General features: G+C 60.2%; 6 protein-coding genes across 6 annotated transcripts; 1 reads left to right on the top strand and 5 right to left on the bottom strand.

The window, feature by feature from the left end:
- Window positions 1-495: 495 nt before the first annotated feature.
- On the top strand, window positions 496-2,026 carry HRG_04951 (amidohydrolase family domain-containing protein; the record flags this gene model as incomplete). The annotated part of the gene is made up of 2 exons (XM_044863422.1): window positions 496-754; window positions 837-2,026. 2 exons carry the CDS (start codon window positions 496-498, stop codon window positions 2,024-2,026), a joined length of 1,449 nt encoding a protein of 482 aa, XP_044722036.1.
- A 318-nt stretch (window positions 2,027-2,344) lies between these two features.
- HRG_04950 (uncharacterized protein) lies at window positions 2,345-2,797 on the bottom strand (the record flags this gene model as incomplete). Its single annotated transcript, XM_044863421.1, has 1 exon — window positions 2,345-2,797. The coding sequence occupies one exon, from the start codon at window positions 2,795-2,797 to the stop codon at window positions 2,345-2,347; it is 453 nt and encodes a 150-aa protein (XP_044722035.1).
- A 919-nt stretch (window positions 2,798-3,716) lies between these two features.
- Window positions 3,717-4,670, bottom strand: HRG_04949 (uncharacterized protein; the record flags this gene model as incomplete). The annotated part of the gene is made up of 1 exon (XM_044863420.1): window positions 3,717-4,670. One exon carries the CDS (start codon window positions 4,668-4,670, stop codon window positions 3,717-3,719), a length of 954 nt encoding a protein of 317 aa, XP_044722034.1.
- Window positions 4,671-6,495: 1,825 nt separating this feature from the next.
- On the bottom strand, window positions 6,496-6,762 carry HRG_04948 (uncharacterized protein; the record flags this gene model as incomplete). The annotated part of the gene is made up of 1 exon (XM_044863419.1): window positions 6,496-6,762. One exon carries the CDS (start codon window positions 6,760-6,762, stop codon window positions 6,496-6,498), a length of 267 nt encoding a protein of 88 aa, XP_044722033.1.
- Window positions 6,763-8,000: 1,238 nt separating this feature from the next.
- Window positions 8,001-10,948, bottom strand: HRG_04947 (fungal specific transcription factor domain-containing protein; the record flags this gene model as incomplete). Its single annotated transcript, XM_044863418.1, has 6 exons — window positions 8,001-8,144; window positions 8,199-8,585; window positions 8,661-8,946; window positions 9,013-9,890; window positions 9,957-10,501; window positions 10,579-10,948. The coding sequence occupies 6 exons, from the start codon at window positions 10,946-10,948 to the stop codon at window positions 8,001-8,003; spliced, it is 2,610 nt and encodes an 869-aa protein (XP_044722032.1).
- Window positions 10,949-15,603: 4,655 nt separating this feature from the next.
- On the bottom strand, window positions 15,604-18,359 carry HRG_04946 (fungal specific transcription factor domain-containing protein; the record flags this gene model as incomplete). Its single annotated transcript, XM_044863417.1, has 2 exons — window positions 15,604-16,669; window positions 16,753-18,359. 2 exons carry the CDS (start codon window positions 18,357-18,359, stop codon window positions 15,604-15,606), a joined length of 2,673 nt encoding a protein of 890 aa, XP_044722031.1.
- Window positions 18,360-20,751: the final 2,392 nt, after the last annotated feature.

Genomic DNA, 20,751 nt, shown 5'->3' with positions numbered 1-20,751 from the left:
TGTATAGACTGGCCATGGGCAAGAAGCGGGGGGTCATGAAATAAGCTGCTGATTGAGGCGAGACGGGGGCGTTTTTTTTTGCTGCTGTGTACTTGAAAGAGAAGAAGACACGAGATCCAAGATGGCACTGATTGTATGTTTTGTGGTGGGACAGGAGAGGATAGACTGCGCTGTAAACAAGACGTTCGTATTCGTATAGATGGAAGAAGCATGAATTGAGTCTTGAGACGAGAGCGAAGAGGCGCTGGTGATGAAGTCGACGGGCTTAAGTAATCCAAAGTTGTCGGATGTCGTGCAGAAAAGTCCGGTCTCAATGCGGCTTAAAAAGGCATTAGCTGGAAATAGCCAATCAGATTACGTCGCTTCCCGCCGTTTGCCTCGTCGGGCTTCGCCGAAACGTGGCCGACGGTACCAAGTACATGTAGGTGGATTTCGAGACTCCCGAGACGGAGACGCGCGACCCTTGCAGAATCAACCCAGGCTTCAGCGGGGAAAATGGCGTCTGCTTGGTCGCTCGAGAGAAACCAGCTGCTGGTGGGGGCGTTTGTCCACAGCAAGACGCGTGAGGAGCTCGAGGTCCTTGAGGATGCCGCCGTCGCCGTCGACAAGGGCGGCAAGATTGTCGGGGTCCAGACGGGGTGCGAGACGAGCGCGGCCGCGAAGCAACAGCTGCTCGGGAGGCTCGGCTGGAGCGAGGCCGACGTCGACCTCATCGCCTGCAAGCCGGGCCAGTTTTTCTTTCCCGGTTTCATCGGTGGGCTCTCTCCTCCCCCGCAGTCTCGAGACAAGGACGTGACGCTGACGACCGGGGGAGAGTTGGGGGCGCACGAAACCAGACACGCACGTCCACGCTCCTCAGTACCCCAACGTGGGCATCTTTGGCAAGACGACGGTCCTCGACTGGCTGCAAAAGTACACGTTCCCCCTCGAGGCCAGCCTCAAGGACCTGGCCAAGGCCCGCAGGGTCTACACGGCCTGCGTGCGCCGGACGCTGGCCCACGGCACCACGACGGCCGCCTACTTTGCCACCATTGACGTGGCCGCCACCAACCTGCTGGCCGACCTGTGCCTTGGCCTGGGCCAGCGAGCCTTGATCGGCCGCGTCTGCATGGACACGCCCGGCATCTGCCCGGACTACTACCGCGACGAGTCGGCCGAGGAATCGCTCAGGGCCACGCTCGAGACCATTGCCCACGTCAAGCGCATCGATGCCGACTACGAAATCGTCTCGCCCATCCTGACGCCCCGCTTCGCGCCCTCGTGCTCGGGCCCGTCGATGCTGGGCCTCGCCGACCTGCACCGCCGACAGGGGCTGCCCATCCAGACGCACATCTCGGAGCACGCCGACGACGTCAAGCTCGCCACCGACCTGTTCCCGGAGTCGGGCTCGTACGCCAAAATCTACGACGACCACGGCCTGCTGACGGCGAAAACCATCCTCGCCCACGCCGTCCACCTGACCGAGGGCGAGGCCACGCTCGTCGCGGCGCGCGGCGCAAAGGTGGCCCACTGCCCCTGCAGCAACGCCTGCCTGACGAGCGGCGAGGCGCGCGTCCGCTGGCTGTGGGACCGCGGCATCGACGTCGGCCTCGGCACCGACATGAGCGGCGGCTACAGCCCCTCGGTCCTCGAGGCGGCGCGCCAGGCGGCCCTCGTCAGCCGCTACGTCGCCATGCCGGTGCCCAGCGGCGACGCCCGCGAGAGGTGCAAGCTCTCCGTCGACGAGGTGCTGTACTTGGCCACGCGCGGCGGCGCCGAGGTGGTCGGCCTGGCGCACAAGGTCGGCGGCTTCGAGGTCGGCATGCACTGGGATGCGCAGCTCGTCGAGCTCAACCTCGTGAGCCAAGACGGCGGGGAGGGGGCAGCGGACAAGGAAGAGGAGGACGGGTTTAGGGACGGCGGCAACGTGGACGTGTTTGGGTGGGAGACGTGGGAGGAAAGGGTCACAAAGTGGCTGTACAACGGCGACGATCGAAACACCAAGAAGGTCTGGGTCAAGGGCAGGCTGGTCCACTCGCGGCCCTGACGTTCAACATACACTCAAGGCTGTGTCTGGCGTCTCTGGGCTCAGATCATGTCACGCTTCGGGTTGGAACCGCGACCTGAAACCCGTCTCTCTCATTTCTTCGTCGTCCATGCACGGTGAAGGGAGAAGGAACAAAACTCTCCGCAATCTTGTCTACTGTCGCGATATTCTGTTGAATGCAGATCGCCTCTACACACATCAACCCCCCCTTTCTTTGCTACGTTTCGTCATCATATTTCTTCCGTGTCCTCCCCCACTCTGGTATCTTTCCTTGTCTTTGGCTTCAACCGATGCCGGACCACGCCATTGCACGACTCCTCAATCCGACTTGTTCTCTTCTCTCCGCTCCCTGGAAAGCTGCCGGTGCGTCAAGATGCGCTTCTGGTTCGTGTAGTAACTGGTGTCCTTGCGGTATACCGTCCCCTTCTCGCCGACGGGGCACTTGGCGAGCTTTTCGAAGCGGTCCGTGATGGCGCGCACCTCGGCGCGCATCTTCTCCTGGGACAGGCTGCCCTTGGCTTGCTGCTCGATGTATGAGACGACGGCCTCGACGAGATCCTCCTTGCTCTCCTTTGACGGCGGCTCGTCGCTCTTGATCGTGTTCACCAGATCAATCAGGCGGTCCTGGATGTCGCCGTTGTAGTTCTCCAGCGACTCGCGGTCGTTGACCCGCTCCTCTGCCGTCTTGGATCCCTCCGCCGCCGCCACGGGGTTTGCCGGCCCCAGCGACGCCGTCTCTTCCGCCTTGTTGGTGCGCTTTGTGCCCGCCATGGTGTTGTTGCGGTTGCGGTTGCTGTCGTTCCCGTACTAGTCGACGAAGATGGTGGTGACCTGGTGTGTCTCTGTGGGATGGATGGATGGCTTGGGTGATGATGGCTTGGTCTGGCGAGATGAGTCTTTTGTTATCGTTCCGGGGCGGCTGCTTTTGATTGTTTTATCTTTGGCTACCTTTTGTTCCGAGACTTCTTTGCTTCTCTGCTTGAGGCTGCGATGAATCTTTTGTCTTCCAGTGTTGCTTGTCTCTGGCGGTCGAGCCAAGGCGGTGGGCATCCGAGTTTTTATAGGGGGTCGGAGGCAGCCCTTTGGGGAAATGTTTGTTCACAGGGTCAGCAGCAGGGGTGGACGGGCCAAGGTCGGGTCTGGAGACGTTTGCTTTCAGTTACCAGGTCCAGACGAACGCGTGGTTTGGACTGCCTGTACACACGAGTCGCCCGGGGAACAAAGACGGCGCAGCGAACACGTCCCAAAGGCGGGCCAGTGACTTTGCCTTTCCACGAGAGCGCGAGACAAAGGGTGCGGGATCAGCATCTCTGTTGATGCTGCGAACTGTACTAGAGCACTGAGCAGCATGTGAAGAAGGAGGAAAAGCATGGCAACGAAATGGCATGGCCTGGGCGAGTGCGCAGCCATGAGCGACGCCTGGCCTCGAGAGACTCTGCGCTTTTCATGGCCACTCACCGCCGCATTCTCACGGCCCCCGGGCCTCTCTCTGCGACCTTTTGTGTTTTTTTCTCTTTTCGTTCCCAATTTCTTTCTTTCGGTTGGCAATGTTCACCGCCCCTTCTTCCTCAAACAAGGGCCTGGGTGCAGTCATGTCTCCAATTCCTGCCTCGCACGATTCCCTCCTCCCTGAGACGTCCCGGCCCCCAACATTCACACAATCTCCTGCGTGCTTCTGTTCCCGGCCTGTTCAGACGCCGTGGTCTGGCGTCTCGACCTGGAAGGTGTCGTCGAATTCGTCCTGGGAAACGAGCGTCCCCGTCTGCTCAAACGACACCGGGCCTGCGAGCGCCGCCGCCGCCTCGAGCTGGGCTTTCTTTTCCTGCGCGCGCTGGAACCGCGCTTGAGCCTCGGCTGCCTTCTTCTTGGCGGTCCTGTCATCTTCGGCCTTCCGCACGGCCATCCGGATGACCCCCAACATATCGCCGCGGATGTTCTCGGGCAGGCGCTCCCACGAGTCGGGATCGCGCCCCGAGGCGACGTCGACGAGCCGGTGAAAGAAGAGCTTGGCTGTGGCTTGGACGCACAGCTCGCGGTATCCTGCGATTCCCTCGACCCGGAGGCTGCGGCTCTTCTTGGCAGCCATGTTGTTTCGCTCGCGGTCTATATCCTGAGCGAGCTTTGCGATGCGGTTGTTTTCCTCCTCAAGAACCGCCCGGGAATCTGCGTCGAGCCCCGCCGGGATCTCAACAAAGGCCGGCAGCTCCTCCTTAGGAGGGAGGTCGGGAACTTTGGACGGGGGCAGAGACGGGATATTGTCACTCTGGTATTTGAGCTCATCCCAAATGGCCCCTTTTCGACGGACGACTTCTTCGTTGCCCAGCTGAGGAGGTATATCGAGGCCCAGCTCCAAAAGACTGTGGCTAGCCACAAGAATCGGCGGCTCGGTCCGTTTCTGGACCGGGAAAGGCGGGCCCAGCGAATTCTCGTCGTGAACGAAGCGATAATGGATACCGCCCCCGTTGATGGTGGCCGGTCCCGGCTGCCCAATGTGCCCGCCGAAAAAGGGGTCTTCAAGGAACATTGCAGGATCAGGGACGTCATTGGTCTGGCGACGTCGCCTCTTCTGCGAAACTTGGCCCTGCTGCAAGTCGAAGTCGAACTCAAAGCCTTGGGGAATCTGCTGTCGCTTTCTGCGCGCCATGGTGAAAGACTTGTTGTTGAAAGGGATGGTTGAACCGGTGAGGCGCGGGAAAAGGTTCCAAAAGCGACTTGATGCTCAACTGAGGAAGACAAGACACAAGAGCAACTGCAGAGAACAAAGTTAGCCAAGATTGGAGAGAGAGGAGACAGAAGGCCCTTCTTATAGTTTGGCGTGTCGTCCTCTCCCGTGCTCGGGCTGGTGGGCTGACACAAGATGGACGGCTTGCCGGGAAGCTCCTGGTGGTCAAGAAGGGCATCTTGCACGACGCTCTCGAGAGGCACAAGGTGTGCCTGGCGGCAGACAGGGGTAGAGGGGGAGGGTTGCCCAAGGAAGCATCATGAGATGGGCTGCAAAGGACGGCGTTACCTGGGTGGGTATGGCGGTGGCACACCGAGACGGGGGCAGCAAACGGCCAGAGATGGATGCTGCAGTACCGAGCCGATCTCCCGGTGACGCAGAGCCAAGGTGGCCGTCGTCGAGCGAGCCCAGTGACGAGGGAACGCGACGGAGCGGACGAGGGTGGTGGTGGCGATGATGGGGAAGAGAGCTCAGGAGTAACACATGGCAGGCGGTGAGTCGAGTTGGAGGCGCAGAGCTTCTTATAGGCCAGAGAGAGGATGCATGGGATGAGCAAGAGAATGGTCTGCGTCAGAGCATTGTTGCTGGACAAAGAATCTCCCAGTCGGTGACGGTTTCATGTTCAAGCCACGTTCAGCTGTCGGTTGCGTTCTCTGAAGCAACGGGCGACTCTGTTGCTGCCTGATTCGTCCATCCATCCCAACGGGCAGCCGGGAAAAATCTGCCCACAGTCCGGCCACGTCCACAACCTGGACCTTGCACCATCAACCACGCCTCGCAACCACGCCTCGCAACCACGCCTCGCAACCACGCATGCTCCCGTGCCAGCCTCGGCCTGCAACAGTGACGCGGAAGCAGCGACGACGAGTGCAGAGAATCTCCAGGGGGAGAGGGGGGGCCGCAGGGCTGGTGAAGAGGAACAGCCCATGGCCTGACCCTGACGAGCCGCGCACCCCAAGCTGGTTGGCCTCGTGACGTTTTCTTGTTTGATTTTTCGAGAGAGATGGATGCAATGCGGATGCACAGGGAAGAGAGGAGACTTAACCTCGCGCTCGGGCGAGTGCTGAAATGACTTCCTTCCCTTTGGTTTCCCTTTGCTTGTGCGTGTTTGCAGACATCTGCCCTTCTTGGCCGAGGCCTCTGGCTGCGGCGTGCGCCAACCATCAAGGTACTAACCGAGAAGCAGAGCCTCGAGCAAATACGTTTCCACACTCAAGGCCAGAGTCGTCTTTCTCTTGCTCGAAACGCTCTCTCGGCTTGAAGCTCCAGCATCCACCCACCCGCAGCGGCCGCCATACATTCACGCCATCATCCGCCCTACGTCAACCTCTTGGTTCCGCAGAGGCTGTCGTCGACGTTAATTCTCATATGATAGACGGCCTTGGACAGCCACGTCTCGACATGATGGTCCACGTGGAAGCCTCAGACTCAAAAGTGGAAGTACAAAACAGGCTCAGATTGATAGAGACACAGCACACACGAGGTCCATCACACTACAATACACTACAACTCGGGCTGACCAATGTTTCTATCCTCTTGACAACGAAAACACCGAATTCATTGTTTCCCAAGCCCCTTTCCCGCACACGGTGGCTGGCCTGCCAGACCAGCTACCGCAACACTCTCCATTTACCAGCCCATTTCCCCACGCGAGCAGCCCCAGCCTCACCAGCAGCCGTTTCGACCTGACCCGCGGTCTCTCTTCGAGCTTCCGGGGCGGGTGTTGAAACACCTCCCCCCATCTTGCCTAAGAAGGGCTTTTAAGAGCGCTGTCGATGAGAGCGTTGGAGATCTCCAGGTAGTCGTCAACACCCAACTTGTGCGTGATGCCGCCGAGCAAGCCATCGCCGAGAAAGCCTAGGAGGCCGCCGGGCTTCTTGCCGAGGGCGTCGTCAACAGCATCGGCGGCCGTGGCCTCGCAGCGGGCATTGGCGGGGGAGAATCCCTGGGTCGGCGCGGCCAGGGCGCCGGCAGTGAGGCCGGCAGCGATAACGGCGATGCTGTTGAACTTCATACTGCCAGGTGCAGAGTTTCTGAAGGAATGGCCGATCTGGTCTGCACCCGACGCAGTGGTACCCGCGTGGTGATGGGATGCCAAAGGTGGAAGACGACATCTCAGTCGAAAACGAGGCATGGAAACATGACAGGGCATCTAGGCATGAACTCGAGACAGTGTGCGGAGTTTTCAGCCGCGGCCGCCACCTGGGCCATGGACGCCGCGGCCGTTTGGCCTTGGAAGCTATTCGCAGCCCCCCAACTCTGCTCGGTTGATCGGCTGGGCACTCTCTAGGCGGCACCTCTGCCACATTACGCACGGCTACAGCAGCGCGGGGAGATGTTGCGGCCCCGGATGTTAGGCAACAAGAGCGACCAGGCGGATGGTGAAGCGGGCTTTGAGCAGTGGCCCGCAGCTGGCTCCAGGGCCTGCTAAAAGAGGAGGAGGGGTGGTAAGACAGCCGCAATGGATATCGTTTAACACTTGCAAGCTGGACTAGTGCGAGCAGGGGCATCGCCGGTGATTGATAAGGGCTCGCGAGGTATGTAGATGGGGCACGCTGACAGCAGCATTCCTGACCTTGGTGGTGGGAAATCGACTGGAGGCAGGCCTCGGCCTTGATTGGGGGAAAGCGGTGCTCCGGCAGAAGAATCCGCCGAGGATGGAAACGGGGGGAGTGGACAGGACAGGGCGTCGAGACGCGAGCTGGCGCCGTGAGCTTGAAATCCAGACGCGTCGTGGGGAGCACCGCAGCTCGGGAGTCCGGAAAACAAGGCCACGATTGGCGAGCAGCCGGCGACTGCGACGCTGAATGGCACTGGGGATTGCAATAAAGACCTACTCCGTTCTCCGAGCCAGTTCGCCATTCTTGTTGGTCGAATAAAGAGGAGGTCCAGAGAGACAAAGGAGAGAGAGAGGAAATACTCTCGAGTGCGATGAATGTACGTACGTACGGACAGCAAAGGCAGGACCAGTACGGATCGCGCGAAGCAGACGTCTTCGCACGACTCTTGGCTCATGGCTGAAGGACTTTGTAAGCGCTTTCATCTATTCATCACATCGTTGGATGCTGCTGAAGCGCCAGACAACGCCGCTCTATCCCCAGATGACCATGCAGATACCTTTCCCCAAGAACAACGCGGGAACCAAGCAGCCAGTGCCATTCCAAAGCGACTTGTTTGCTGGCCTGCCGTCACTTTTTCCTTGCCCCCCTGCCGAACCCATCAAGGCTCGCTCTAATTAATCAAAAACCTGACTCAGAGCGCGAGGCCCGTCCCGTCCCCCGTCCATCGGTACAGCCCGAGAAGCTCCCTCCACCGCTGCCGCTGCTCCCCGCCGTCCTCGGGAACGCGGCCGCGGACAACGGCCAGGGCGCTACGCATCACCTTGTTGAAGTTGCGCTGCCATCGCGTCTTAATTAGTCCACGAACAAAAGGCAAGGGCTCGAGGCTTACCTGGTACTCGGTGCTGAGCGTGACGACGCACGCCTCGTGCGCCCGCACAATGGTTTCGCAGGCCCGGACGACGTTTGGCGACGCCTCGGCCCGGAGCTTGTCGGCCATCAGGAGCAGCAGAAAGGACCCCTGCAAGAGGTAGATGCCGAAGAAAAAGGGCATAAACTCCAGCCCCGGGTCGTACTCGAGGATCCGCCCGATGGCGTCGGCAGCCGAGACGGCGTGCCTCGTGGCCTTGAAGAAGGACTGCGACGAGATCCACAAGTCGTGGTCGTCGAGGAGGCCGATGGGATCCCACTTGCCGGCCAACAGGATGTGCAGCACGTGCATAATCTGCGTCCCGTACGCCACCACGATGCGCGTCTGGACCTCGCTCTCCGTCAGCCGCTTCGCCCCCCGGGTCGAGTGCATCGAAGGGCTGTGGCTGCGGCTGCGGCTCCTCGTCTCGGCGCCTCTCCGCACCTCGCTGCCGTGCTCTCCCACGACGCCATCTGCCGGCCTCGTCATCAAGTGGCTCTCCTCGAATCTCGCCAGGCTCTGCTCGTACATGTCGATGTGGCGCCGAATCTCCACGGCCTGCTCGTCCCAGTCGTGGGCTGCTCGCAGACCGAGGCCGAACCTGGGATGGTTTCGGGCGTGGTGCAAGTCGACAATCTCGCCTAGTATCGTCATGGGCGGGAGAAAGTAGCCAAAGATGTCGTGCCCGCGGCACTCAAACCGAGCCGGACTCCCCATGGCGGCCGGGGTCCTGGAATCGCGGCAGACAGAGCCGGACGCACTTAGACCAACCCCTGTCTCGCATCCGCATGGGCACTCGCCCCTCTGCCATGCGGCGTCGTCCATCGGCCGCAAGAGTCCTTCACATTCGACGTCGAGAAGAGACAAAGGGCGGTTGTAGCAAAGGGCCACATGACGGTCGACAATGTACAACAGCCACCAGATCCTCCTCCGCTCTTCCCTCTCTTCCTCGCTGGGTGAGCTTCCGCACCGGTGATGGCCATTGGGGCCGTCGAGCGTGCTCCCATCGTGGCTCCGGCCGGGCTGGCTGGGCGCAAGCTCCCGGCCGAGCTTCAGCTCCCGAGCAAGGGACCAGGCTGCGTTCCACCAACGCAGGCTGGCTCCCTTGTACTCGCCGGCCGAGGCGACGGTGGCGAGGTGTATGTACGTGACAACGTCATCGACATGGCCGGCGCCTCCCAAAGGACCACTCTCGACGGTCAGGGTGTCCATGCCAACCGGGCCAGGCATCGCTGCGCCTAGGCTGCCGAGAGACAGGGAGGCAAGGGCGGCGTCTGCCGACGAGCAAGCGGCGTCTGTCGGGACGTGAACAAGGGGCTTGAGCAGGCGAAGGGTGAGGTCCAGCAGCCTCTGGCAGACCATGGCGCGGGCCGGCGGCGAGCTCGTCAGCATGGCAGCGTCGCTCGTCTGGGCAGCCACCCACAGGATACTGGCGAGGAGCGCGGGCTGGCATTTTCTCGGGTTGGTCGGATGCAGAAATGACCGTTTCCGAAAGACGAATCCCAGCACGTAGGGCGACACGGGGTGCAGCAGGACAGACGAAGACGAGGAGAAGTAGAGGTCAAGCAAGTCGCAGGCCATAGCCAGGGGCAGTGTCGCGTTGTCCAGATAGGGAACAAGGGGCTCGAGGACCGGGTAGCGGAGCTGCGGACAAGCTGCCTTGGAATACGACGGCTGTGTTTGAAATTGGGCCGGCGGCGGCGGCGACGACATGGGCATTCCCCAGCCGGGCGAAGCAACCGTGGCCATGGGATAGCCGCCAATAGCGGCGCCCTCGATGACGATGCCGGAGCCGTCGTCGAAGCCCGCCCGACCTGACAGTGCCAGGCCAAGCGATATCTCGGGGCCGGGACAGTTGGCATAGTCGTTGGACTTGTCGGCCATGCGACTCATTTCAGCCGACGCCACGTCGACCTGAAGGCCATGCCCCTCAAAGTCGGGCGGAAACCTCGAATAGCCGGCGACTGTCGTGGCGTCGAGATGGGCGGGCCGCGGATGGTGGGACATGACATCGAGGTCAGGGGGCTGGCCAAAGTGGGACTCGACATGTGCATGGGGCGGATAGTCGCTGCCGTTGTCGCCAGAGTCGCTCGGCAAGCTGCTCGCCCGGCTGCCGCCTTTGGAGACATCGGATGGCTCACTCGGCGTTTGGGTCTTCGGGGGACTCTGGCGACGGTTGTGCACGGCGGCGGCGGCGGCGGCTGCGGACCGCTGGGCGAGATCTTTGCGCGACGCCTTGCCTCGCTTCTTCTTTTCACGCATGTACTCACAGGCGAGGTTGATGTCTGTAGGTGGCCACGAGAGACGCGTCAGCATGGAGAGGGCCTGGCGGCTCAGGGGGAGGGGGAGAGGGGGACGGTACCGATGCAGTGGGCACAAGGATGCTGCCCGTCGCACTTGGTGCGCAGTTGGTTGCACTGATCGCATGCGCGACTGACCCTCCTCCTGCGGACCTGAGCCGAGGTGCCGGACGAGTCGTCGGCGTGCTGCCGCTTGGGCTTGGTGTGAGCTGCGGGCGCCGCCGGTTGGAAGGGAGGACCCCATGGCAGGATGCCCTCGTCTCCCGGGAGCGACTCGACGGCAGACGAGGGGGCCGAGTCTTGCTGAGCATTGTGGTAGGCGGGCAGGGACCCGGGATGGAAGCGAGGCTGGGCCGAGTAGTTGTCGAGGGCGGTGGGGGGAGCGGCGAAATCGTCCTGGGGCGAGAAATGGTTGTAGGGGTTGGAGAACATTTCCACGGAGGCGAGTGCTGTGTCTAGCGCATACAGGCTGGGGCCCGTCATGGGCTGTTTCTCTGCTGCTGAGGTTGTTGTGGTCGTTGGGGTCGTTGGGGTTGCTGTTGGTTGACGATGACAGGTCGAGGCTGTTCGGGGCCGGGGCGTGTTCAGGCACGCGCGTACGTAGCTGTAGATTCTGGAACAGAAGAGGTTTGACTGACGCCAGCCAAGTACGGCTATAGGCTGGTGAAGAAGCCCAACAAGGGGACCGACTCTAATAAGTCGAGGACAAAGGGCCGAGGGGGGTGGAGGGTGACGGTTGGAAGAGAGAAGGACAAGGAGGCAGGGAGAGAGGGAGAGAGGAAAATACATGGAGAGAGTAGAGGCGGGGCGCTGGATGGGATGAGGTAACTTCTCGTGCTCCACGGACAAGGGAGTCGATCCAGCACGCAAACGCTAAGTTTTGGATATAATCTCTCGCTTTGCAGTGTCTGAACAATGTGGACGTCCCAAGATCGGTGAGGAAGCCGTTTTGGATGTCCTTGTCCATCATCGTCATCGTCAATCCCCACGACGGCAGTCGACAGTGGACAGCCGGAGACGCTGACCGGTCCTTGCTCTCCCGACAGGCATGGCGCCGAAAAAGATGACTGTATCGTACGGCAGCAGGATGCAAAAAGCGCGGCCGTGGCTCCGAGGCAGCTCCGAAGGGGGGTGGGGCGACGGCGGCGTCGTGCCTAGGCGAGCGGGCCCGCCCCTCCCGCTCCTCGCGCTCGTCTCCTTTTTCCTTCTTCTTCTTCTTCTTCTTCTTCTTCTTCTCCCTCTTCTTCTCCTTCTTCTTCTCCCTCTTCTTCTCCTTCTTCTTCTTCTTCTTCTTCTCCCTCTTCTTCTTCTCCCTCCTCCTCCCCTCACCTTCCTCTGTTCCCGGCACTGGTAGGTAGCGAGCAGCGGCGACAGAAGCGACAGGACAGGGCAAGGAGGAGTCCAACCAGGCGGACCAAGGCAACATGGACCGACGCACAGCCCAACAGATGGTACCCCGAACTCTCGCCGCCGCTCTTTTTTTTGTCTTCTTCTCTGCTTGGGCCCGTTGCTTTTTGCGGGAAAGGAGAGCGAGACTGGATTTTTGGCGTGTTACGTTGACCAGGGGCCCCCCTCCCACCTTCAGGTCCCCGAGAAAGGACTGGACGAATGGAGATGAAGGGAATAACAAAGCGCCGAGCAAGGCGGTATAGACATGGTGTAGGGGGCGGCTGGAAGGGGCGACTGGACGGGACGTGGGGGCGCACAGCACGCATGCGAGCGCGTGGGATGAGGTGCGCCGATGGTTGGTTGAGTTGACGGTGAGTGGGAGAGTTGTCGACTTCCAGGGATTCTATAGGCAAGGCTCCTTATAGGCCGGCACGTGAGCGACTATCGCCTCTGTGCTGTGTGCCTGCTTGCTTGTCCATGTACCCACCACCCCCACCAGGGCCGCCACTCACCAGGGCCACCACCCACCACCCATCATCACTCATCACCCGTCACCCATGCACCCATGCTCCCATGCACCCACCGGCAGCAGGCACCATGCAGCACCCCCGGCAGGTACGGACACAAAAGTATTCCTCGGCCGCAATGAGCAGCCCCGCGGAATGAGGACCGTACCGTCTCGGAGCCATCTTGCGGGTACTGTACGGAGCCAGATCTGTGCGCATCTACGCTCGCCCATACGGGACTACGGACGGGACAAGCCCCATCCATGTACGGATACGTACTGTTGTATCATTAACTGAACATGCAGTATTATATGTCCGTCCATCCCCAATCCCGAATCCACGCAGACGGTCCCACGCATATGCATGCCGCGCCGGCGCGCACATGCCGTGCCGTCCGAAGCTGCGGGCGCGTATCATGCACGCGAGCCGGGGCAAGACTGGTCGACAATGGGGGAGAGCGAGGGATTGAAGCTCGTTGCCTCGTCACGTCGCCCGCCGGGTGCGACGCCCAACGCCCAACCCGGACCGCTGGCAACGTTACCGGGTTGCTTGTCCAGTGCGGTTGTCGTCGTCCAGTGCGGTTGTCCAGTGCTGTACCAAGAGTTCGACGCATATATAATGCTTGAGGGCCGGAAAGCCATCATAGACAACGGTGCAAACGTCGGCAAGACACTGGGGCTGCAACGTCGTCTCACTCTCCTCTTCCTCGTGGCAACCCGCGCCCTCCTCCCCGAGCCAGCTGCGCGTTGCAAGCCTGTGGGCAGGACTCCATCCTTTTGACTACCGCTGCACATATCGGGTAGATAAGATAGTGTCGAGAAGCCAGGCAAAAGTGGAACATGCTCCAACAATTGCATCAATTGCATCGCCGGGCTTCTTTACCGTCGGACAGATATCCAGATACCCGGATACCCGGATACCCGGATACCCGGGCACATGCCCACGTGGCCGCCGCCAAAAGAACCCCTTTCTCCACCTCACCCCACTCACTGGGATCCACTCTCCTCCACCTCGTCTTCTCGCTGTCCATATCTCACCCTCTCGCATTCCTCCCTTCCCACTGTCTCTCGCTCACTCACACTCTCTCTCTGCCCCACATTTCCCCCGGCCTCCCCTCCCCTCTGTCCTCTGTTTCCATGTTGCTGCCCTGAGTCACATCTGCTCCAAGGCGCGTGGCCAGCATCGGGCGGGCCAACTCGGCCGGTTCATGTCCGAGAGCGCGGGGCGGGGCGCGGACGAGATGGGTCGAGGCGAACCAGCCGGCATCGCCGACTGGTCGATAAACGACGGCATTCCTGGGAGAGGAACTTTCCGCCTATGAAAGCACGCCGCATGGCTTGACCACGAAACAGACAGACAAACTCTATCGGCCTGTTGTTCTTCACCAAGAGAACAAAACCCTGCCAAGGAGGGTGCAAGAGAGCAGGCGAGCAATAAGCCAGCCCGTGACGGTTTTGGCTCTGCCATCTCACCATCAATCTCACCGTCGCCATCTCACCGTCGCCATCTCACCGTCGCCATCTCACCATCGCCATCTTTGCAGAGGGCAACCTCCTCCACCCAAGGCCATCGCCCTCCGCCACCACCCTGTGCCATTTTCCATTCACCTTCCGCTTCTTTTTTTCTTCCCCTCTTGGCACTGCGTCGCCAACGCCCAGACGGCACATCGCCTCGCCCACGGGACGGGGGAAATGAAACAAGAGGCGGGCCCATCGACCCAAGCCATCAACGGAACCAGGTTCCCCAGCCCTCAACGGGGCGCGCCGCATGCTTGGCCTGGGATGCGCACCACGCGCCGAGACTGCGGTCCGGCGGCAGCCCTGTTTTCCGCCTTGTGCGACGGGGAGCAAAGACGGCAGTCATGATGACCGGCCAGTCTCAGCTCAGTTGCCTGTCCGCGGAGAGTTGCAAAGTCCCTCGCGCCCTCCTTGCTCAGAGACACAACCCCGTCAGCGTCAGCCGTCGTTGGGCCTGGGGCGATACGGAGATGTGACGAGAGGTTGAAGCCACCCTCCAGGGGTGAAGAGGAAAAGTTACCTCGCAGCCGAGGTGGCTTCCATCCTTGCCTGCGCCGTGTCACCGGGCCCTAGACAGACACGCGTACAGTGTGTGCAGGGTTCCTGCTCCAGCATCAGTTTTACTGGGTACAGTAGGTAACTACCTAGGTAGGTACCTAGGTAGGTACCTTGGATACTTCGTATTCGTATACGTAGGTAAGTATGTACAGTAGGTGCGGGACTCGCGCCTTCTCAAGACAGGCTCCCGAGGCAGGTAGAAAGTACCTCACACCTCGAAAAGCAGCGCTTCTGTACCCGGATGGTTCGCAAGGGAACCGCTATGCAGCTTCCTGCCTCGCGCAACGACTGCCTGTGTCTCTCTAGAAGAAGCAGTTGCTTGCAAACTCTATCAACTGCCGACCTCCCCTCCTTCGTCGTATGGAAAGCGTCACATGATGACCAAGGATGATGCGAGCGCATCTCCCTCTAGCGATAGTCTGTGAGGCATTGTACTTGTTGGATACAGCCGAAGAGCCCGAAAGCGTCATCACGGCCAAGAAGAATCAAATTTGTGTGCCCGACCGGCATCCTGTTGCGAGTAATTGACCAGTGTATCTATTCAAAGACAAGAGTCTATCCAGCCCGAGACTGCTCGCTCTTCGAGTCCCCCCGTCGAATCTCCGCCGGCCCGTCATCTCGACAGCCTCCCGGCACGCCCTCTACCACCTCGTCTCGCTCCCAAAGCCACCGGGCTCATTAGCAAGCCCCTGCCGCCACCGCCGCCGTCGCCTTAGCCATCACCCCGCCAGTCACCTTTGGCTCCGAGCCCAAACACCAAGGCAAAGACAGCCAGTAGCCACCCTCGCATCGCCAGTCCACTCATGGTCCCCATAGAGAAATGGCTGGAAACGCCAACGCGTCCACCAATCGGTAGATGACAAACAGCCCGCCAGCCCTACCTGCCCCGCCAAGTTTCATTCCAGGATTCTAGCCTGCCCCTGGATATCAAACACGAGACGTTGGAGTCGTCAGCTCATGCCACCAGCCCTATAAACGCCTACACATTACAAATACAAATAAAGACACGAGTCCACCTGGGGGGATATCGAAAGCAACTTGCTTCGCCAACTTGCACCTGAAGGGATTGGTCACTTTGCCGACTTCTTGTCTGCTTTTTAGCCCACGGCCTTGCTCGTCACTCCAGGTCAGGCAGCCAGCCTTTATCGCTCGACGAAGCCGCGAGTCCCTCCATGTTAGCCCGGCCATGGTTACCGGCGTCGGGGGTGCCTTGATGTATCCCGTTGCTTCTATCGTTGCCGAACATGAAGACGGACCCCCCTGCTGGGACGCTTTCGCCCACGTCCCAGCTTCCAAAGGTTTGATGCCACCTCGCACTGTCGTTGAGCATCCAGCGCTGGCTGTCAAAGGCGACCCCTTGCCCGGGCGGCACCTGCCGGGTGCTAGACTGGTTATTGCCCTCGGGTACCATGCCGTTCCCGTTGACGGCGACCAGCGGCGAGTCATAGCCAGACTCCGGCACGCTCGTAGGTTGGCGCGTCCACCCGTTGAGTACGTCGGGGTTAAAGTCCATCTGTCCAGCGTCAAAGGGCAGGTCCTGGTGGTGCTGCGGCCCAAGGCGAGGGCCACCTCCCATCATCTGTAGCGCCGGCGGCATCATGGGCATCTGGCTGTCCAAGCTTGCGGCGGGCGGTGTAAACTGAGTCATGTGTGCCTGCGTGTAGTGGCTGAGCGGGCTGTTGTCCTTTTGGGAAACCATGGCCGCGTCCTCGTCTGACAGCATCGTCGACTGTGTGCTCGACCCGGGCGAGGGGACGTCAGACGCGCTGAAGTAGCCGTACTTCTCGTCGGCCCGCTTGAGGGTACTTGCCGCGTCCTCTGGCAGCTCGCATCGCCATTTCCTGGCAAGAACGCTAAGCATGCTCAAGGTTCGCCGTGCACAGAGCCAGTCCTCGGCTATTTCCTCTAGGTGCTTCACCCCGTGCGTGATGTCGCGCCTGGCGCTCTTGTCGGGCAAGTTGAGCAGGTGAATGGTGGAGGCGCTGTGGATCATGTACACGGCAATGTTGCAGATTTGCCGGAGGTCGTAGGCCTTCTTGTAAAGCCGCGTGAGCTTTGAAATGGCCCCGGCATTCGCCGTGCAAATCCTCCGCGGAGAGACGTGGCCGGGCAATGGCGAGGCCGAAGGCGCGTACTTGAGGAATGGCCGGAAGAGGTGAATGTACTGTAGATGAAAGAACATGCTATGCTCCCCGTCAACTGTGCTCTCGATTTCCGCTGTCTGGCGAAAACAAAAGCAGAACAACGGAGGACAAACGCGACTTACTGCATGAGGATCACATTGGGCAGTTGCCCTTCACGAGGCTCAAACTCCTTGGGCAACTGCTTGCGCCATTCCTCCAGCCGCTGGTGAATCTCGCCCAGCATCTTGAGCTCTGCGGATTTGCCACGGGATCGGCCAATGTGATTGGGATGATAAAAGAAGATGAGAAGGTCGCTGCTAATCTCAGACAAACTCGAGAGCTGCAGAGCCGACGCTCGTGTCCTCCATGGCTGCTGATAAGCATTGCTGCGGCCCTTGTCGGTGAGCGGGTACCACGTCGCGGCGTCCTCGTCAGGGAAGACGTCGAACTTGGACACGTTGGAACCGCTTTTGGGTAGCTGAGGCAGTCTGCCGAGGTAGTTGGACCAGCATTTGTCGAAGAGGAAGCAGCCCCAGAAGGTGATCTTTCTCGCATCAATCTCCTCGTCGCTTATCAGCTTCTTGGAGGCTCCGTGAATTTCGAGGTTGAGGCCCAGGTCCTGGGCCATGCGGAAGCTCATGCCACTGTAGACCCACCCTTTGGCCTCGCGGGCACAGCCGGCTTCTCGAACCGACATGAGTGCCAGGGCCTGGACGGTAACAAGGCGCGGCTTCGCAAACTCGTCGTTGGCCAGGATCAGGCGCTTCGCCTCGGCAAAGAAGTGATCGCCCTTTGTCCTGCTATCTCCAGGCACGGCGTAGGCGCCGGCAAAGTCGGTGAAATGGCAGCCAAGAGCCAGGATGGCGTTGACGAGCAGGGGAGAGCAGTGGGCAGTTGCGTCGCCGCTCACGCCGGACGCGCCCTTGGCAAAGTCACGCCAAAAAAGCTTCTTGGAGAGGGTAGTGAAGTAGGCGTAGTGATAGTTGAAGTACATGTCGATGAGGTGGGTGATTAGGTGGGCGTCGGTGGTGACGCAGGTCCAAGAGGTGACTGGGTTGTCGTTCAGGGGGACCTGGTGCAAGGCGGAGTCGGCGTGCGATTCATCGCCGGGATTGTCCAGGTAAATAAGATGCGAGGTGCCGCCGATGAAGCGGACCGAGCCGTTTTCTACCCTGAGCTCGCCCATCTTGCGGGCCAGCTCCGACTCGCCCTGGATTGGCGTGTATGCCGCGGCATCCCCTTCGTCGTCGGTGTGCTCAGGGGTGGCGGCGCGGCTGCCGTGAGCGGCCGAAGTGGCGAGTTGCTGGGCAACGACGTCGAGATTGTCGCAGGCGCGAAGCTTGCGGACAATCTCGGGGACGTGGTCCTCAGATGCATTGAGAATGGCCTCGATAATTGTCTGCAGGGTTGAGCTGCGGGCCTTGAGGCTGTCAGCGCGTTCACGGTAGACGCCCTTGCGGCGATGGTCCGAGTTTGGGTCGTAGATGCACTCGGTGCCGTAGACGCTGGCGCAGGCGGCGCAGCTGGGCAGTGCGCCGTCGCACTTGGACTTGCGTTTTCGGCACGCAATGCAAGCCGTGCTGATGCAGCGTCTCTTATGGCTCGGCAGGTCGGCGGCTCGGCGCGATGACTTCTTGGCACCTCCTTGGGAGGAAGCGGGATCAGGGCCGGCCGGCGGTGGCGACGGGCCCAGGGACGAGCTTACCAGCAGCTCCGAGGGACCGGGCGGGATAGAGGTGCTGTCGGACATTGTCGGGTTGCTCAAGCACTGAGGTTGCACAAGCACATGGGCGCCGAGATTCGCTTGCAGGTCTGGTTGGCTCCGTCTCCACCGGATGAGCAGAGCAGGGTGACTGATGGCTTCGGCGGCTGGGCCCACAAGACGTCGTGGTACTGGCGAGGGCAGAGAGCCCAGAATCTCATTGGATCTCGCCAAGCACAGTCGTGGGCTGGCAATCTGCGCCGAGAGACGACGACGACGGGGGGGATGATTTTCTTTTTTTATTGGCGCAACGAACCGCCGTTGGGCGAGGCGAATGGACGGCTGGACGGTAGTAGCGAATGCGCGCTTCCTCCTACTGCTGGAGTCCTAGTCCTTGTGCCTCCCACTCTATCTCGCCGGGTGTCGCAGCGCGAGGCACGTTGGTTTGGTGCTGCTATCGCTTTAGGTACTTGTGTTGGCCCTCCTAGGACCCTTGCCTTATCTCAGCGATGAAGAGAGGCGAGGCGCGGACCAGTGCATGAGCGCGCAGCCGGACCGGGGACCCGAGGGGAGTACAGGGAGGAGCGGCGCATCCGGTCAAGGAGAAAATGCGAAGGCTGATATTGTTGACGGCGGATGAGGTTTTTGGGAGGCACGACGGTTGCCGACAATTGGACGAAAGAGGAGACTGGGAAGAGAGGGGTGAGTGGGGGGCGCAGATTGGAAAGAGCAAGGAGGGGTGCGTGTGTGTGTGCGAGAAGGAAGGAATCTGGAAAGGGAACCTGCCGACGGGAGAGGAAAATTTCAATTCACGATGTATGATGGCATCAAAGTCCGCATATGTTAGTGCCTAGGAGATGTAGGCAAGTGGCAAGTGGGCAAGGAAGGTACTGCGCTACGTATAGGCTAGCTTAATAATTCGTAGTACCGGTAGAAGGGAACCAAGCAACTGGGCGAGCGAAAGCAAGATTTCAATGCCTGCCTGGCCCAGGGCATCGAATTGGGTAGGTGGTTCAAGGGCCTTGCAAGGCGGCCAGCGCGGACAGTTCCGCGATGACGGGAAACAGTTGCAAGGTAAAACCCGGTGCAGGATATACCTACCTAATTACCAGGTACCTACCTACCTGCCTACCTGCCTACCTAGGTACTATTGAGAGATGGTGCCTACTTAGGCCATTTGTACCAGTCATCCAATGGGGGGTAGCCTCCACTTTTGGTGACTGGTGACTGGTACAACAGGTAGATGCCTTAACCCACCTTACCTATGGTATCTACCGAGGTACTATACGGAGTACCTATCTAGGTACTTAGATACTTAGATATCTTTTCTTTCCCATCTTGGTCCTTCCGCTTCTACTGTAGGTACTGTACCGAGTACGAGGGGCCAACCGACCACTCGCCAAGCCCATCCTTCTCGATTTGCTTTGGCCTCCCTTTTGATCAGTGCTAGTGGTCTTGGCGCCGCTGCTGCGTCAGGGCTTGCGTCTTCTTTTTGCTGGAGCCCGCTAACGGGTTACGATTCAGCCAGCCTGTTTCGCCGATTCGATTCCGTGATGGCCGCCTCTGGGCTCTTCAGCCCGCTCCAAGGCGGTTCCACTCCTTTTCCAGCCCCAGTCACCCGTCCTATGTGCGTGGGACTCGATCATGCGTAATGCAGCCGACAGGTGCTTCTATTTATTGAAACAGCCCAGGAGATGGGGGGGTTCGAGGCTCGCCAAAGGCGTCGGCTATCAACCCGGCATTATCCCACGCCCACGTACAATCCCACACAAGAGGCCAAGTGCTTGGCATCTATCAACAAGCTATGTTGCAAGGCACATATGCAAGGTATGCATGTTATGGGCGCCTCGACCTTGATTGATCTCTATGCACCCAGTATCCGTACATGCACACATCACATCCCGTCGTGATCCAATTGCCAAGAAAACGAGGGTAGGGCCAAGGTGTTCTGCGACGAGGATCGACTCTTTCGACAGGGCCCCGCCTCTCGCTTCAAGGCCGGCCGAGGCTTTCGCCGATGCGAGCCGCATGCCGTGGCTGCATGGTTTGGTTTGGTGACAAGGGCTTGATTACTGGTACGTAGAGAGACTGTCAGTCGACTGTCAGATGACGTCAGCGCGGCCGCGTCTGTTGATGCGTTGCCTTGCCCCCTTCCTCATCCTCCTCCTCCTCCCTCCTACTCCTCCTCCTCCCCACCATCTTCTCTTCTTCTCTCTCTCTCTTCAACTGTCTCTTACGGTGTTTCTGGCCCTCAAGGCATAACTAGCTCCCACGCGCGCATCTGAGCGCGCAGGCTCCAAACCTTGGCTGCGTCCGTCCACCCCCTGCGGCCTCCCCTCCTTCACTCCCATTGAGCCGCAGAATCGACGGGGCGCCTTCGGATCTTGGTCAAGAGTCAGAACGAGCCTTCCGACTGACAAATTATGAGGCTAGCCGGAGG

This window comes from Hirsutella rhossiliensis (genome assembly GCF_020360975.1).
Source record: "Hirsutella rhossiliensis strain HR02 chromosome Unknown scaffold00004, whole genome shotgun sequence".
Taxonomy (NCBI): domain Eukaryota; kingdom Fungi; phylum Ascomycota; class Sordariomycetes; order Hypocreales; family Ophiocordycipitaceae; genus Hirsutella; species Hirsutella rhossiliensis.
The sequence above is the reverse complement of the archived record's forward strand: the minus strand, read 5'-3'. Positions and strand labels throughout refer to the sequence as shown.